The following is an 18643-nucleotide window of genomic DNA, read 5'->3' as shown; positions in this document are numbered from 1 at the left end:
AAAGGAAAGGAAAGGAAAGGAAAGGAAAGGAAAGGAAAGGAAAGGAAAGGAAAGGAAAGGAAAGGAAAGGAAAGGAAAGGAAAGGAAAGGAAAGGGATGAAGCTTTAAAGCCACAGCATGCCACTTCATCAAAACAGAGTAAACTGCAAATCCTGAAGGGATCAGAAATTAAAACCTAGTGCACATGCTAATAATCAGGAGGTTTCTATTAAAGACTCGACTAGCTGAACAAACATAGAATCAGAGAATCACTTTGGTTGGAAAAGACCTTTAAGATCACACACAACAACAGAAGGGAAATTCATAATTAGAAAATATCAACTGCACTCCAAAATGTGACGTATTTTGTCCAGTTGGCTGGGGCTTTTTTGAGAGTGAAATATGTCAAATACTACTGGGAAAAAAAGGGGGTTGCTCTGATCTCAACACCACTGTTGTTCAAATCACAGCCTAGCTGTAGTTGGTGGTGATGTAAGATCTTCTCCAGAAAATCTGCAGAGTCCACCTGAGGGCTGCATATGCAGAAAACACCACAACAAGCACAATCACAGCGCTTCCACGGTGCCACACACACCACTGCTCACACCCAAGAAGGATCTGGCTTGAAGTGGATCCCAGGTTTGGCCTATGCCACTGCAACTCAGTGATAACGTGGAACAGACAGAACTCCCTCGTTTCAGACAGCATTAGCCATGCCCATTAAGGCTCACTTTCAAGTTATCCCATAAATTATGAATACAATTAAATCAGACAGAATATAAGTTGTTGGCACTTAACTTATTTACAATAATGCTTGGTTTGGGTAAATGGACTGTGTTTCAGCCCTTTACTTATCAAGCACCAGCTTCCAACTGTCTCATTATGAGGCTGGGAATTCTTTCACTGTAAATCTTTTTTAATGGGGACTGAAGGAATGACTTTGCAGTTGTTTGTCACTATCCACTCGGAACCACGTGAAGAAAGCTGTGTGCACACACTGACAGGCAGCCAGCGGGAAATCACTGTCAAATACAGGAGGCTGTATCAAGATCTTTGCAACTGTACAATCCTACGCGGCATCAAGCACCTCATTACAGCAAAAGGTTTTGTTTAAAAACAAGGACCCTACTTTCTGCTAATCCTCTGCTCTTCAGTGTGTTCTAGACAAAATGCAAGGTATCTGATTTTGCATGTAAGCAGTAATGTGATGCTGTTAAACTCCTACTCTTCATGGGTTTATAAACCCGCTGCAAATAATTTGTTCCAGGATGCAATTTGGTAAAGAAGAGCTCAGTCCACAGATGATTTTAATACAATGTTTGCCAAAGAAACAAAATCATGTTAAATAGTATTACATTGTAGAATTTTTCTTCTTAGGAGGGCCAGAGGAAGTAAAACTAAGGACAATATCTTTCTCCTCCTCCTCAGCTATTTTTTCTGGCTTTACATATTCAATAAATCTGTAGGCAGGAAATGCATTTCTACATTTTATATTTTAGCCAATGGYGAATGCAAACCACAAGGTATTATTTACATCTTTCTTCAGCTTCCAGTCCTTTCTGTGGCTTTAGTCTCCCAGCAATCACAGCTATCCCAGATCTCAGGAAGTCTTATAAATAAGTCACTACCGTCTCTGCAGATGTCCTCTGTTTTTGACAGCTTAACTACCCAAAGAATYCTTCTCCTAGCTGAAATAACAGCCTTACTGTTTAACACAAAATATTTCAGGCCACTACCCCACCACAAAAACATATTATGAAACTCATAACTTGATTTGATAATGCTTAAATTTCCAAAAAAATGGTACAAAAGAAGAGCTATATTTATAAGCATGTGCTGTGACAAACAAGAAACGAGAAACAGAGGAACACCAAGCATTTACCTCTGGCACAGCCTCTCCTGCGGCATGTCTGGGACAAACGTGTTACTCACAGGAGATGAGGCCTTTTCTCAGTCAAAGTGGATCATCTGTTTATGGCAACAAACTACCTTTGCTAAACCAGTTGCACTAACCCAACTCAAAGTTGAAATCTGTCCCACTGGTTGGGTTCATGGGGTAAGAGCAGCAGAAACCCCATAAGGGCTTTGTGTCACCCTGGACAGCCACACACGGGGCAGCCAGGAGGCAGGACCAATTAAACAGGAGAATAAAACACTTCCACCTCTCCAATTAAACAAGGAAAACTGAGAGTGATGATAGCCCAGAGCTCAAACCACGGTTTTGAGGGAGCCTGAGTGAGAAGGGAGCTCAAACAGCTGTCTGGGCTGCTCCAGTGGAAAGCTTAGTCCCTCTCTGTGCCAGCAGCAGCCCCAGGAATTTGGGAATCCTGGGGGGTACCAGCACTCTCCCAGAATCACACACAGGCCTTCCAATCCATGGAATACAATCACAGAATCAGGTAGTTGGAAAAAACATTTAAAATAATTGATTCCAACTMTTCCCATTGAAAGGCAAAAAGGAAGATACAACAGCTACAATTTTSCTACATAAAACAGCTCAGTTGTTTCAACTTGTTTCCCAGTTATAAAAGAAGAAAAAATACCCCACAGCCATACTTTATAATATGAACTAAATGGAAAATACACTCATTTCACTCAAAATCAGCAGAAGAAACACTTCTAAAATCAGCTGACATTTTGTTAAAAATCATCTTAAGCCACTAATTTCCTGTAAGTTTTAGGGTTTTGTTCCTTTAACTTAAAAACAAGTAAAAGGCTCATGAGGGGGTTTTAGTTTGGGGGACTACTTTCTGTTTCTTTGCTCTCAAAAACATAACAGACCTGGCCTAAGGGGCTAAAACTCTCTTTGCCAAGTTCCACCCAAAATTATTTTTAATGACCAACATTTTTAAACCCTGAAAACTAGAACCGCTAATAAGCCCTTAAATTTGGTGGTGCTAGCAGATGCCACCATATTATGTAATTTTTGAAGAAAAAAAAMCATCTTCTAGCAAAAGCATTTTAATGAAGGTTCTATTAACTAGTCTCCTGGTACTGGGATAAGTCCCCTGGAATGCAACAGAAAAGCTTTCATAGCTGGTTTGAGGTTTTATTTCTGGAGAAGTGCTGCAGACCACACTTGGGCCTATTTTGGGGCCTCCACTGGGACCCACCAGCATGTTCTTTTCTCCTTCATGTCCATCCCTCTGTGAACCATTCCCTGGCAAGAAAAAGAAGAAATCATATCACCCCTTCCCCATGTTAGAAAACAAATGCCTGCCAAGAGCTGCACCTCCACCTCTGCCCTCAAACCCACTTGCAGGTTGCAGATAAGCTAAATTATCTGCAACCACTGTAACCACTACCTCCTTCCTTCACGTCTTATAGACACTGGCAGCACTAGAAAACCTCATTTCTAAGGACAATGTCATCAGATATGGCAAAAGTTGCAATGACACACAGAAGAGGAGAAGCCACCTTAAATTCTGAATAAACGTTACCCAACTCAATGGTTACTGATGCAGCTCTTCATCCTGCTTCACTTTCAGAAAGGGTAAGGCCACCACCACACCAAAATCATGGTATTTTTTTCTGGTAGGAGACCACAGAAATCTTCATCAGATCTTCAGTGGAAAAATAAGTGGAGGAGAGAATCACAAATGACAAAAAGYAGAAAACCTTCCGTCCTCCAGAAAGCAGCCAAGTTCCCTCTCTGCCTCCCTTTTCACCAGTCAATACAAARTCTTCTGACAGTCTGCATCTACAGCCCATTATGGGTCAGCAAATGGCCTCTGGGGCTTGGCCTTTGCTTACAACTCCAATCTTTCACACCCTYGTGGAGAGAGGGCGACTTCTGAGTGGCTTTCTCTTGTGTTCTCCTCTGCAAGAACAGAGAAATTGTGGGGGAAGCACTCTACAAACACARGATCACACATTTAACAGCTATCAGTTTGAACAGCACTCTTTCAGGAATATTTACATTTATCTGCCAGCAGGTCACGTTAATCTAATGTTTTTTAATAACTACCAGATCTTTATCAAACAAGGAACAAAAGTTAACAGAGACATTCTCTTTCTCAGGTATCCACAGCACCCTTCATCCAGTCAGTAATATTTTGGGGCAAGGGGGGAAAAGACCCACCTGCAGGCTGACCTACTGTGTGTGGATTCCCTTGTGAAGAGTCAGCAGTGCTTTTGGGGCTCAACAAGCTSAATTGCTACATTACCATGTATACARAGCTACATCAAAGAATTAGATACTWCTGCYAGTGCAAATGCATGTGCTTGCTGTGAGGTGTTAGCCAAAGAAAGCAGATTACATCGTGCTCCAAAGGCTGAACTGGCTCCCAGCTCACTTTTAGATGCCATTCCAAATGTTGATTAATAAAGATGTATGATACATGACTAGGGTCAAGGCTACTGTAGCAAGGCTCTCTTTCTCTTCCTCAAAGGACACTGCTGCTTACAGCAAGAGGATCACACAGCTGCACATCCCCAGAAAAGGGCCTTTCTGCCTTCTGGGTTTTAATCTGAACCCTGAGGTGGTGAGGTAGCTACAGGGCCATAGGAGAGCCAGYCCCAGGTAGTGATGGCTTCAGAGACCAAGCACTCGTTCTTGCATTCATGTCCACACCCTGGAAGAGGGAAACACCCCCCTCAACMGTCTTTTGACTTTTCTTTTGAAAGAGAAGGAAGTCCATTTTAGYACTTTCCACCTGTCCATGGCATTCTCAAAGCTCATCTAGCTGGCAGGTCAATATGACACTGTGATCATATTAATGTAATCAGAAAGGCTCAATACATTCATTATTATGCCAGACTTGAGCATTACTGTCAAGCAATACGCCTACTTAGTGCATACTTGCTCACAGGATCCCATATGAAGTCTACTATCCAGACTTCTAGCTTGAGCAACAAACTACTTTAAAAAGACAGGAAAATAAAATAATAAAAAAAAAAAAAAGCCCACACTTCTGTTACTCTGCATTTTCTCCAAGTCTAAGAATTGGTAGAGTATATGACAGGTCCACCTCATTTTTCTTAATGATGTTTTTATTATTCTTCCACTCAATTAAAACAGAAATGGATATTGCATCTTCTGACTGTATAATTGTTATTGTAATCTGTTTTCGATCACTGCTTGGGAAATGGGTCCAAAACAACATAAACTATCCACAGCCTCAGAAAACAAGTAATTTTCTTTTACTACGATACTTAAAGAGACATCTATCATGTTGCTCTGCTAACATGTTTGTATTATGGCAAAGAAGTTATTTGTAAGTTGGGAAAAGACATTATGAAAATCACCTTTTACTCCGAAGTATTGTATAACTCATAATTTATAACTACATTTCTTAATAACCATTCAAAATAATAAGGCTGGAAATTGCACACATCTAATCTTAATATATAAATAATGGAAATGCATATAAACCAAAATATGCTCAAAATATGAATTTATATTACTCTCAAAAAATAGGCTGGTTATAGTTTTGAAAAYAACATGCTGCATTTCCAATATATGCCTGTCAGTTAAATTTATGGCGAAACATTCCCCGTGAGTTTAGATTACCAAGATGGTAAATACTTCTTTGTGAGTTTTCCTCACTTATCCGACGCTTCCGTCCAAATGCTGACAAAGTCAGCAACTTCTCAAGAGCGAAGTGTTGGTGATACACAAGTTAAGACAAATTAATCCAACCCCTCCTCAACATTACAAATAGAATGGAACAGCTGAGAAAGGGAGACAAAGTAATCTTGTGGCTGTATGCAGTGAYACAAATCATGATTTTGACATAGGAAACTCCCCTCCCGACATTTCATGCCACGTTTAGTACCTTTGAAAAGATTTGCTGTCAACAGTGTGTCTTTTCATCTCAGTGTGTGTCTTTGGGGAACAAATTGGGGAGCATATTTAAGTGGAAGATATTTCTACTGCATTCTGAAAATGCAGAGGGCATAYGGTTATCTCAAGAGATGCTGCAGCTTCACATAAATTAGTGTCTGACAGGTATTAAGCTTTTTCCGAGCTTCTTTACCTTGCTGACATTGCTGTTGACAAGGTACAGTTGTCTCAAATTGTAATATTGCATGTCCATCTGATGCAAGGACATCAGACTGCAACCACTAAACATTTTTAGCCAGATAATTTTCTATTTAGAAAGCAAGTCATATCCTTAGATTCTCATCTAGAGCTACATGTCCTTTTTCTTCAAGTTCTTTCTGCTCCCCTCAGATAGCTTCCACAAATAATGGCAATCTTCTATTTTTCCAAACATCACTGCAGGAAACATCAACAATCATTCGGCATTCGATAGGAAATTGAAAATATATMTTGAGTTCAGACACAGTATTCCTGCCCTAGCACCCAGCTTACCATAACCATCTATTCAGGGCTCACACTTCATTTTTCAAAYAATCTGTAAATTATTTGTGCAACTTTATTCTGAGTAGAACTGCCTCCTGGAAGGAGGTTTTACGTAAATCCTCAGATACTAGAAATATCAACATTCACACCTTTAAAAAKCAGAGTAAGAATTACACTTAAAAAACCCCCAAAAACCCAAAAACTATCCAACCCACAAAACAAACAAGCATTTTTTATAAGAGTTTATCAATTGTCAGCAGCCTTAAATTGCTAATAGAAAAATGCCAAAATCTTGTCAATTTGTAAATCTTCACGGGATACTCGCAGAGCTAGTACATATAAAAAAAAAAAAAAAAATAAAAAACCCAAACAACTAAAAATACTATTTCTTGGGGTTTTTTTTAAAGTTCTCTGAATAGAAATAACATTGGAAATACAAATTTTTTTCCCTTATCAATATTTGGATCAATAGAAATGAAGACACAAACAAAATATACTCAACAGCTGCAGTACATGCTTTCATACAAAGCACAGGAGCTCTGGAGAAAAAAAAAAAATCCTGAACTATAGAACAGTGGCAATATGGACAACATGCCTTGCTGGTTGAGAACATATCACAGATTAAAGCAGTCAACACTTGTGAACRGCCATGAGAACCACAACTAGATGGGCTAAGAACTGCCCCCAAATTCAACAGCAAAAAGTATTTTCTGTCTTTCATACCACAAATCAATGCAAACTCATTTGTGTGCAGCCCCGCAGCAGARATGCTGCTGCTGAGCATTCTGCAACAAGTACAAGGCTTGTTGGAGGGCAATTTTTTTTAAGTATCGCTAGAGGCTAGAAAACATTTCTCAAAAGCCATCAAATACTCAGCTGCCTTTTGTCTTCTGTGACTATTTCTTACATCAGCATTAGTGACACATGGGGACTGACATAGCTGACCCCGTAATTTCGTACAGTAAGAAATTGCAATTACCACAAGATTTTTTTCAGAGCTAGAAAGGGCTTTGGCTCCTCGTTCAACACACAGGGCTGGTTCCAAAGCCACTGTGAGCTTCAAAAGGAGAGCTCACTTGTTTGGTAGTTACAGAGTATGAATCAGGCACAGGTTATCTCGAACAAACCASCACCGTATCAATTCAAAGGGACTCGGTAATACTTTACACCTTGAAAAACTGGGCCTTTAATCCTAAAAACACAGAAGTAGTTACTAATTTAACTGAATTATGAAAGGTAGCAATTAAAGACCTGATTTAGCTGTGCCTTGCAATTTGGGATTCAAAAGAAAATCTTCCCAAGTTTTACAGATTTTCAGTTATTTCAAAAATAAGATTTAAAAGCAGGTTGGGGACTGCTCACTTACAGAAGTACGAATTTTCCTAAACAGGTCACACAGATGTTTGGTGAATATAAATACATGACAGCAACAAAACTCTTCATTTTACAGCATCATAGTTGCCATATTGTATTACTATGCTCTGGGTCGATGTGAGTGAGGAAAATTTTACTGGCTCAAGTATTTTACTTAACCTCCAGTCCACTCTTGTGGCCCTTTTCCTCCCCATTCCACATAGACAGCTATGAAAAAAACATAAATAATAGAAAGTAACTGCAAAAATAAATATTCAGGCTAGCATCTCCATGAAGGGTACTAAACTCAAATACTGTTTAAGGAATTTTAACGTGATACCATCTAAAAGTCTGTGCTACAAACTAAAAAGTTTCAACACGACATAGCTGTCTGTTGAAATGATGACTTGATTACAGTTAAAATATGTCAAGTTTTTTCTATTTTTAAATCAAGATAAAATGTTCAGTRCAGTAAAAGTATTTCAATAGAATATAAAGATTCCACAAAATTAAGTATTTGGGAAGGAATCTTCAACTTCACCTTTAAGTCTTTATTCATAACAATAAAAGTTTAATACTGTTRGCCCTCCTTCGATGTCTGAATTCTTCATCTGAGCATCTGAGTGGAAGATATATCACTCTTTATTTAATTTCTTGAAAATATGTTACCTCATTGGCATCTTTATATAATTTTCAATGTGATAATACGATCTTCTTTAGGCATAAAAACAGTTCTGGGGAGTCATTGCAGACTCCTGTTGAGTTTGTCAAAGAATTGCCCTACAAATAATTGACAGTAAATATACCATGTTCTATCCCAGTGAAACTAAGAAAAGGTAGGACCCAACTTTTAAAGGAAGGAGGATACAGAGAATTAWTATGGATTATTTCAATTATGTTGGTTGCTTTTCCTTTCCTTTGGCTCGCAGTTAACTAACTGGCCATGAGTGTGGGGAGGAAGCAGGAAGATGACTTGAAACACTTAAAAACTGTTGTGGGGGGGAAAAAAAAATCTTACCACCGCTAATCTTAAATCCTGAATTCAAAATTGTTGGTGGCTTTCTGCAGATGCAACTTAAGGTTTCCAAAATTACTCTAAACATCAAATTATGTCTAGGTCATTGAATGGGTGGATACCCTRTATTCTGTTTAATGTGTATGTTCAATTGCACACATACTTCAACAAACTGTGTCTTTATTTTAACAGCAGACCGAGCACTGAAAATACATAAAGAAAGACTATTTTTCTACCTCAGCAAAAATACAGCGGATACACTGCACGACCCTTCAGGAGTGACTACTCTGYTTGTTCTATTTACATGGCATAATCTGATTAGAAAAGGGAGAGAGGGGTGGAAATCAGCAAAAAGACCTTTTTTAACCATCAGTCCCGAGAAAGAAATCAGCGTCTTTCTCTTCTTACTGTTGCTGTGAAATTAGAGGTTTCTTCCTCATTTTGTATCAGAAACACATAAAATCCAAGATTTTACATTTCTTCAAAATCCCTACTGAATTATATAAAAGCACAAAGCAATATTTCCCAAGTATTCTGCCACAGATAAAACATAAAATATAAACAGAAAACATAAAACCAAAAATAAATCTCCTCTGGTTCCTGAACTAACAACAATTTGCGACTTTCACACTTCCGTATTTCAATGCGCTTAATTCTTTCAAACAGCTCCAYATTTCTTTTGGGCAGCAGGAAGATATTCTTCACCTAGGATCTGGGCAGGAATCTAAAACTTAACCTTTCACTTTATTCAATTCCTAAGTGAAACATACTTCCTTACTCTGTTCAGGATGGCACCTTAACTAACCACTTACAACAGAGGAGCAAATCTTAGCAGGCTGTATTCTTCTGCCTTCACAGAAGTGAATTTTCTCTCCAGTCAAGTATCTTAAATCCTTGTAAAGACAAAAGGTACTACAAATGCTACAATATTTTTGCAGAAGTAAATTTTCTCTCCAGTCAAGTACCTTAAATCTTTGTAAAGACAAAAGGTAGTGCAAATGCTACAATATTTTTCAAGAAATATTTCGAGTGAATTTTGACAGTTAGACAGTTAAATAGTTTAACCATCAGCCCATGTTTCTGTCACACCAGAGATACATTAAAATTGATTTTGAACTACACCTAAGCAGGACATAGCACAATACATTGAATTTCAGGGGGCTTTCAGCAATCAGCAGCAGCACTTCGARGAATCACTGCATCCACATTTCTGGGACATCTGACTTTGTGCAAGCTCCTTAACTACAGCTACAATTAACATCCTGATCATACACTTTGAATTGCCTGAAAGTTTTTCCCTCCGTCAATATTTTGTACATTGAATTACAGTTTTTAACAGTTAAATGAATATGAACATAYTATCAGACTGCATCAAACTAATCTAAACTAAAATGTTTTGCAATCACTTCCTGCTCCGAATTTGAATATGTTCCCTTGGCTACAGTTTGGTTCTATGTTTCTTTTTCAGCAAAACCAAACTTCAGAACAACTCATTCTGCATACTGGCATTTTAAGTTGCTTTCAGAGCCTTTCGTTGCTTATTTTCTACACTCTTCAAATCAACACACACGCACRTATATATGCACATCGTCTCTTACACAAACAGGTTCATGAACTGCAATCAACAATTCTGTAAATATAAGTTTCCTAGTCATTAATCATCCCTTTTTTTTTTTTAATCCTTATGGAGTGAATTACTAACTGAGAAGAGACGCCAATTCTAGTAAGTGAATGTTACCCAACAGGGATATAAAGCTGTCAACACCATAGTGCTCTTGCTTGCTCTAAACTCTCTCCCAAGCTTCATATGTTTTTTAAAGYGATATTAGCCTTTTTTTTCCAAGGAACCTTACTCTCCTTAAAATCTGAGCACTTGTGTTTTATTGCATACAGGTTTTAAAACAGACTGGTCAGATAACTGCTGAAACATTTTACAAAGCACCGGGTTAGTCAGGCAAACCAAAACTGGACTCTAATACATGGGACTGACGCTAAYAACATTGTAAACAGTACCAAAACTTTTAAATCCCCTATTAAACACAACCTTTAAGACCTCAGTTATCATTTCAGTGACCTTCACTAGATTGTTATAGCTGCTGTAATGGCCCTTTGAATTAAGTACATTCACGTTAGGCATGAAAAACCAGGAAAGTCATAAGGCAAAATTTCTCATGAGAACAAATGATTTTCAGTCTGCACTACAAAAGCTTATATCAGAACACTTTTTCACTMATAAAACTAGAGAGGACGCTAGAAACACCAACAGCACTCTATTTCTCTATTTCTCAGGGAAGTCACTAGAAAAATAATTGMAGCAAACAGTACGATTATAAAACTGGYTACCAAAGGTCATCAGGCTCATCAYAGCAGCAGGTAGTTGAGAGCTTACTGTTCTGTTCTCAGGAATTAACTTCAGAAACAGATAYTATTACAACAAAAAGGCACTTGACAAATAGGAAACAATTTCAGCATTTACATATTTAAGGCCCAAAATGAGATGAGAAAAAGAATTGCTAGCATTTGGCTTTGCTTTCAAAACCTTTAGATAGACTTTAGAGAGTTAAAAATAAAACAAAAACTAAAATGGTCTCTAGTTTTCAGCAAAGTACTTCCATTTTTGTTCCAAATTAAATTTATATTCCATAAGTATTAGCACTTGTTAAAGCTTGAGAAATAAGAGTGAACTGAAAGACTGACAACTGAAGCCTTAGAGGTCATTTCACTATGACTTTCACTAGTATCCTTTTTGTTAAACTCTAGGCACAATAGTAGGAGAGCCCCTAYCAATATTTGTTTCAAAGAATTTTTATACTAATTTGCCAGGATATTAAAAGTAAGACAAATGTCTACAGCTGCATTTCACAGCTCCAGTGAAAAAATTACGAACAGCACAATAATCACTGCAAAGATACAGACTTCCAAAAATACCCAAAACAGGTATGATCTGCATTCAAGAAAAGATCACTCGATCATAACAGGTTCTTAAAGATCAAACTTGAAAAAGAGCAGAAAAAGAATCTGGAAATTAGCTATGTTGATTTATTGTGAGAGTATTTCCARGAGAAAGAAAATAAATCAATTTTAAACAGCACCATTATCTTATTAAAAAAAAAATCTGCCTTAACTAATTTAGTATTGAGTATTATAGGACCTAGGTAAGTATTCAGACAAGAATAATGTTCTTCTTGCTTTCAGTATCGATAAGGAGTAAAGAATAACTTCTATTATGAACAACCTAAACCCAAAGAGATTGAAACTGTTTAAAGCACACCAGCTACGGAAAAGAAAAAAATTACTCCTGCATTTCTTATTCCCCCACAATTCTATGCTCCAGTCCACAACATCTTTTCAAATGAGCTGAAGAGTAATGAATGAAAACTTTAGCTCTTAAAAGTTTGCTTTCAGAAATTGAAGTCTTTTTCTTAAGTGAAAGAAATCTTCCACAGCTTTGCAGGCCAGATTCACCCTGAACCATCGATATAACTATAAAAGCCACTGAATTTGACTTGGATAACATAGCTGCAACTAGAAAGCAAACATATATTCTAAAACATTTAAAAGAATTATTTTAAAGTATATTTTTATAAATGTCCCAAGGAAAAATATTTAAAAGCAATGTYAGAACTAGAGCTGAAAATCAAGCAGCTTTAATGCCTTAGTCTCGAAAAAGGCATCTAAAACTACATAAACTACTTTTTTATTATTAACTAGCTCTTTTTTTAGAATTACTCAACAAATTATTTCTTTACCAATTTCTAAGTACAATAGTATTACAAGTCTTCCACTGCAAACTGTTTCTCCTTTTTCCATATACTGGAAAAACATAGAGAAGAGGATAAAAAACTAGATATACAGTCACCCAAGAAACATAAAAAACTGGTGAGCTCTCTTACCCTTCATTAGGTATATAAATGAATCCTATGCTTTTAAAATAAAATCTGCAGCTCCTTAGTAAACTTCAGCAATTAKGAAGCCTATTGAGCCAAAGAGGTCTAAAACAAGCATCTAATGGTAAAATCGCTAAATAAACCTCACGTAATAGAGAGTCATGTGACGACCGTTTCAACATATCTCTCAAAATGCCATTTACACAAACTCTTTGTGTATAAACAACTGCAATTATGTGTTACCACTCTGCTCATTTTAAAACACAGAGAAAGAGGACTTTTTTTTAGGGTAAAGTTATTGGTGGCCTTTCCTGCAGTATTCTACTTGCAACATCTGGCTAATTTCAAGATTTTTAAATATATGTTTTTCCTAACACGAAGCTGCACTGTCTTAAACACAGCAGCATCAAAGCTAAGATGAAAAAAAGAAGGCATTTAGGAGAAGTGACTGGAAAGTTTATCTGCTTGGAACAAAAGGAGGGAAAAAAAGCAACCACACGTGTAGCATGCTCTTAACACAAAACTGACCAGGAACTTGATAGCAAAGTAAGAAAGATTAAGCATTCTAGAGAAATGCAGGAAAACTACAAAAGTAATGCTCAATATATTCGCTGAAAGAGCTGAACCTTGCACACGCTTTCTCYTGTACTCTTTGCCACCAACTACTACAAAATGCTACTTACCGAAAGAAAAATAAAATCCCAAAATGCAAACATAAACGCTACGATTTTTCCCACCCCGATGACCCCATTCTAAAAGCTGTGACGGTGAGTGTAACACACCTAACCGGTGCCACCTGCACCCGTGAMGGCAGCCCGAGCGCCCGCAGCCAGCCCGGAGGCGCTGCCCAGGCCCGCTGCCCGGGACCGCCGGCGGCCGGGGGGATGCCCGCGGGCTGCCCCGGTGCGATCGGCACTAAGAGAGCAATGACTGCAGGACACGCTCTCACTCCCGCACTCTCCGGAAGGATCAGGCCTGGCCCTTTTTGAGAGCCGCCCGGCCACAGCCCGGCCCGGGTGGCCTCTTTGGGCAGGCGGCCTTGTACCGCCGGAGGGCTGCGCGCCGCACGCCCGGTGCAAGCCTTCCCGCGGATCCCCATCACCGCGGCGGTGCCGAGCAGACGAATGCTTTCCCGGGAAAGCGGGAAGCAGCCCTCCAGCACCCACGCGGACCTGCCGGCCCCTCCGCGCACGGCGGCGACCCGCCCGCCACACGCTCCCCCGGGCCCGCCGCCCTGCGCGCCCCGGCCGGCGGAGCCGCCGTCAGTGCGGCCGCTCGGTTACCTCCCACGGGCTTGCTGACGGCGCCGTTGGGCCTCCCGCGAGTGCCCATGGGGCTGCCGTTCTGCTCCAGCCTGGCCACCTTCCCGGGAGGGGGCCCTTTGACATCGGGGCTGCCGCTGCCTCTGTCGGGGCTGTCCCGCAGGCAGGGGCTCTCGCTCCTCCGCTCCATGCTCGGAGACGCGGCTCCCGCTGGCAGGTCGCAGTAGAAGGAGCACGGACCTAGGGCGAGAGAAACAAGGGGCGCTTCAGTGGTCGCCGGCCAGTACCGGGCCCCGCTAACCCGCCGGGCCCCCACAGCGCGTCTCCGGGGTGTTTCAGCTCCGTGAAGACGGGAGAGTACCGGCTGGGTGCGATGCCACCCCGCTCCCGCCGCCGGAGCTGGCCCCGCTGGAAGCGAGCGGATCGCCTCAGCCGCCCGGCGCCAACCTGCCGCGGGCGGGGGCCGGCAGCGCTGCGCCCCGGTTCCCATYGCGCTCGGCAGGCAAGCAGCCCACCCGCCCGCCGCAGCCAGGTGCTGCGCCCCGGCTCCGTCCACACACAGTCCCGGCCCGCCCCCGGGGGCCGCGGGGAAGAGGCTGCCGGTCCAGACGGCCTGGCTGGCACGGCCCGCCCGCGCTGGCCAGCTGTGTAGCCACAGAGTAGCTAGCTGCTGGCGAGGAAGCCTGTAAGCGAGCGGCTCCCGCTGTACTTACTGCTTATAGCCTGTCTGTAAGTTGGCTGAGTTGGGCTCTGTCCATGGATCAGAAGTAGAGAATCCAGGGTGGAAAGTTTTCCTGTTTCCTCCTCTCACGCCGCGTTCTTCGCTTCTACTGCTTCCCCCCACCCCCAGCCCCCTCCTCGCCCTSCTCCGGGGGTGCTGGGGTGGCGGGGCCGGGGCGGCAGCCCGCGGGGCGGCAAGGGTAGAACCCCGTCCCGGAGGGTCCCGAGTGACGAGCGGAGCGGAGCGGGGAGGTCGGGACGAGGGGGCGGGGAGCCGCGGGGCTGTCGGCTGCGGAGCGGAGAAGGCAGAGGGAGCCGACTTCTCACACCTTCAGCGGAGAAAATCAACACCGGGGGAGACAGGGGGAGAAGAGGAGGGAGCGCCGCTCTCCCGGGRTCCGCGGCGGCGGCGGGTGCCCGGCGGCGCGGGGAAGTGGCGGCGGCGGCCCCCGGTGTGTCACTTTCAATCGCTCCCTCCTCTGCCAGCGACAGCAGCGGCAGGAGCGACTCGCCACAGAGAGCGGAGAAACGGTTATTAGTTGCGTTGAGTCATCGAGGCAAAGTGAGTCCTTTTTGGGGTTGTCCTTGCTTTCGGGTTTGGTGTATGTGCACGCCTGTGTGTGTGTGTCTGCCTGTCTGTCTGCGCGGCGTTCCCGTCCCAGGGCTGTGCATCCCAAACATCGCCACCCCTCCTCGCCTTGACACCCCTCCCCCTCCCCGCCCCCCCGCAAAAATCAAGTCTCGCCGCTACCTCGGAACCGGGCACAGACGGGCGCGCAGCAGCCCACCTCCTCCCGACCCGGCCCGCCCCGCAGAGCCCCAGCCCCGGCCCCACTGCGCGCACGGGTGGGAGGCAGAAACCCACCTGGCAGGAAATTAAACACCAATAAATAAATAATACATCTCGCACGCGATAAAGGAGCGCGGTGCCGCACGAAAGGAGAGCGCAGGGCGGGCTGGGTGGGGAAGGGGAAGCGTAGCAGGACGAGGCGGTGGTGACAGGAGAGACCCAGGGCAGATAGTCGCAAGGGCAGGGGCAGGCGGGCTGGGGGAGGGCCGAGAGGGAACGAGAGAAGGAGGAGCCGGGAGAAGGGGAAGGGCGGTGGGGATAGTGGGGAAGTCGGAGTTGGGGACACTGGACCGACCGAGGAGGAGGAGGAAAGCTGCCACCGGCATTCAGTCCAGACGCCGGGGTTGGTCCGATGCAGCCAGCCCCTGGCGGCCTGGCCGACTCTTGCCACCCGTCCCCCACCCCTGTCCCCCTGGGAACCGAGCGACGGCGGGGATCCTCCCCGTAACCTCTCCCCGCTGGGGCGAGGCGGCAGTAACTTTTCGCGATGCGGTGGGGGCTTCCGCCCCGAGGGCCGGTCGCGYTTCCTCCGCGCCGCCAAGAGCCAGCGACCGGCCCCAGGTAGGGCCCGCCGTCGCCCTGTTCTCCGCGCCCGGCTCCAGGCAGTTACCGGGGTGTCCTGAATAATTTATGACGGGGGCCGGGAGAAGGTGACAAGCGGGCAGGGAAGCACTGCTGCTGCCGCCGCTAAATTATTTAATAGCAGAGCTCCGCGTAGGGCATGACAGCGCTACCGAAGTGCAGCCAGTGGTGCGGGCAGAGCTCCGGCCGGGAAGTGGCAGCGGGGCGGGATGGAGCCGCTCACCGGTCCCGGGGCGGCGAGCGATCAGCCGGCAGGCAGGCAGGCAGTCCCCTGTCCGGTGCAAGGTGCACCGTGCCGCTCCCTGGGGCTGGCGGCGGCGCGGGCGCGTCCCCCGGCGAGGCCATGCCCGGCGGGCGCCCCGAGGACCCGCAGCGCCCCCTGCCCGGCCCGGGGGGCGCGGGGGAATGAGCCGGCGGCCCCGCTCCGCCGAGCACTCACCGCCCGCCCGGCGGCGGAGCGACACCCGCGTTAAGGTGGACCGAGGGAATCCCTTCTGACTCGGGGGCCGGGCGGCGCACAGGCGGCGGGTGAAGGAGGCGGCGGCGGCGGGTACCCAAATTGTCCCGATCCCCCCCGTCCTGTCCTTGCCCCGCCGCCCGTCCGCGGCTCCCTCCCTGCGCGGCGCCGCGCTCCCCACCGTGCACCCTTAAGAGCTCTGCCTTTTACGGTGGCGCCGGAGGGTCAAAAAAATGGGGCTCCGGGGGGGTTGGGGGGGGAGCGGAGCCCCCCCATCCCGGGCACGGCGGCACTGGGGACCGGCGGGAGCATCATGGCCACCGGGCAGCCCTGGCGACAGGTTTTCGTTCGCCCAGTAAGCGCCCGGGGAGAGTTGGATGGGTAGCAGTTGTTGCCCTGAGCCCGAATGCAGCCRTCCCGGTGCTGCCCCGAGGTTTGGAGGAGGGTCAGGTCCCCACGGGAGATCGGCAGCCGCCGGTCCCGCTGCGCCCCTCCTTCCTTCCGAGTGGCAGTGACAGCCCACCCGCCCGCCGAGCGCTCGGGTGTCCCGGTGAGCTCCGGGCCGCCCCTGAAAGTAGTGCCGGGAGAAGCCACGGATCCCCGGGCAGGGTAAGAGAAATCGTCCTGTCGTTCCATATCCGACCTTCGGGCCGGCCCCGAAAAGCAGTGCCAAGTGCGGCTTTCCCCGCCTCGGGGCCGAAGCACTCGTGTCTTTCCCCGCCTCGGGGAGACACGAGGGGCAGTGGGACCCWCCGCCAAAGTCTGGACGCGGTGCCAGCCTTGCCCCGATACAGCAAGTCGTGAACGCGGGTGGGAACCGGGTCCCACCGCCKGCTGAAATCYGGGGGAGCCAGAGAAGATACGGGGRACAGCAGAAGGCCGAGGGCGAGGGGGCCCCGCCAGGGCCAGCACTCCGGGAACGCTCGGAGGAGCGAGAGCGGCGGTGCCGGGAACGGGCAGGCTGCGGGGGAAAGAGCGCAGCGGCTGCCACCAGCCAGGTCTTCTGCCTTCTCTMTCAGAAAGGAGCCTCAAAGTTTAGAGAACTCTCTGCTTTCTTTTTAAATAACCCGATCTAACTTTTCTCCCTTTCCCCCCTCTCTAAATCTGAGAAAGCTCAGCAGCATGAAAGTTAATGTTCTTAAATGGAAGCTAACGTTTTCCACCAGCTATCGAATAATTGAATAATRTTTTGTTCTTACCTTTGATGTTGAACTACGAATTCCCGCGGATCAATGGCCAGAAAGTTAGAAGAATTGGTGATTTAGGACTTCAGTACTTCTGGAAAAAAAAATGCCAATGGTTTAGCCAGGATCTTCCCTGTCTGATTCGTTACTATTATTATATCTGATGATGTGGATGGATGGAGAGATTCAATCCAAGCCCATTAATGAGGTATTTTATAAACACCACCGTCTGAAGATCTTCATTTACATTTTGTCAGTGATCCTTTCCTTMACAGCGGAGACGTGTGGCGACAGCGTGATTACAGGACTTTAGTAWAGCTCCTATAAGAGTACGACTGGCTTGTTAATCGATTAATATTTTATTAAGTGTAAATATTTTATAAAGTTTTTAGGAAAACTATCGATTTTAAATTATTAAACTAGTCAGAAGGGCATTTGAATAATGCATACAATTAAATACATTTAAATATATATGTAGCGATTGCTTCATTTGCAATGAATCCCCTGCACCTTTCTCTTGCTTTCGTTTTTTTCTCCAACGGCAGCTGGTTTCTCATTTGCACATTTACTGGAATATCAGGATTACTGAATATGTGTTTAATCCGTATTTATAAATTGAATGTTTACAYAAAATACTCTGAGAAAATAACTTTGAAATTGAGAGAAGTAATAATTTGAAAATTTAGACGCGGAAGCAAAGGGGCTTGTTAGTGAAACTGAGGAAAACTGAACCGACATCATACAAATCTTGTCTGGTAACTTCTGTTTTGTAAACATCACTTAATTTAGATGGAATTTGTGAAGCATGATGCTTATTTTACTTTAACATATTTTTCCCAATAAAAAATTTTTCTTCGTTCCGAATTACAAATGTCTTTTTTCCCCTGCTCCATGATTTTCACGTTGTCCTTATTTCCACTGGAAAAAAAGGACGATTATTTCCCATTGCTTTCCTCACCCGCCTTCAATGTCGCTATAAAAAAAAAGCTAAAAAATTATTAATAATAACYTATTTTTCTTTTTCTAACACAAACGCCGACACGAGAA

General features: G+C 44.6%; 1 protein-coding gene across 1 annotated transcript in view; it reads right to left on the bottom strand.

The window, feature by feature from the left end:
* The window catches only part of LOC130579162 (DNA-binding protein SATB2-like), a gene marked incomplete at its 3' end in the record, with an annotated part of 24723 nt that extends 9521 nt beyond the window's left edge, over positions 1-15202 (bottom strand). Inside the window, exons 1-2 of the mRNA XM_057375759.1 lie at positions 14517-15202; positions 13825-14043 (exon numbers count right to left, since the gene is read on the bottom strand). Of these exons, the coding sequence (XP_057231742.1) occupies positions 13825-13993 (169 nt within the window). The remainder of the gene's footprint in view (positions 1-13824; positions 14044-14516) is intronic.
* Positions 15203-18643: the final 3441 nt, after the last annotated feature.

This window comes from Malurus melanocephalus, unplaced genomic scaffold (assembly GCF_030028575.1).
Source record: "Malurus melanocephalus ecotype Western Australia unplaced genomic scaffold, MMel_1.1 scaffold_257, whole genome shotgun sequence".
Classification (NCBI taxonomy): Eukaryota; Metazoa; Chordata; class Aves; order Passeriformes; family Maluridae; genus Malurus; species Malurus melanocephalus.
This window is presented reverse-complemented; position numbering and strand designations above follow the sequence as displayed.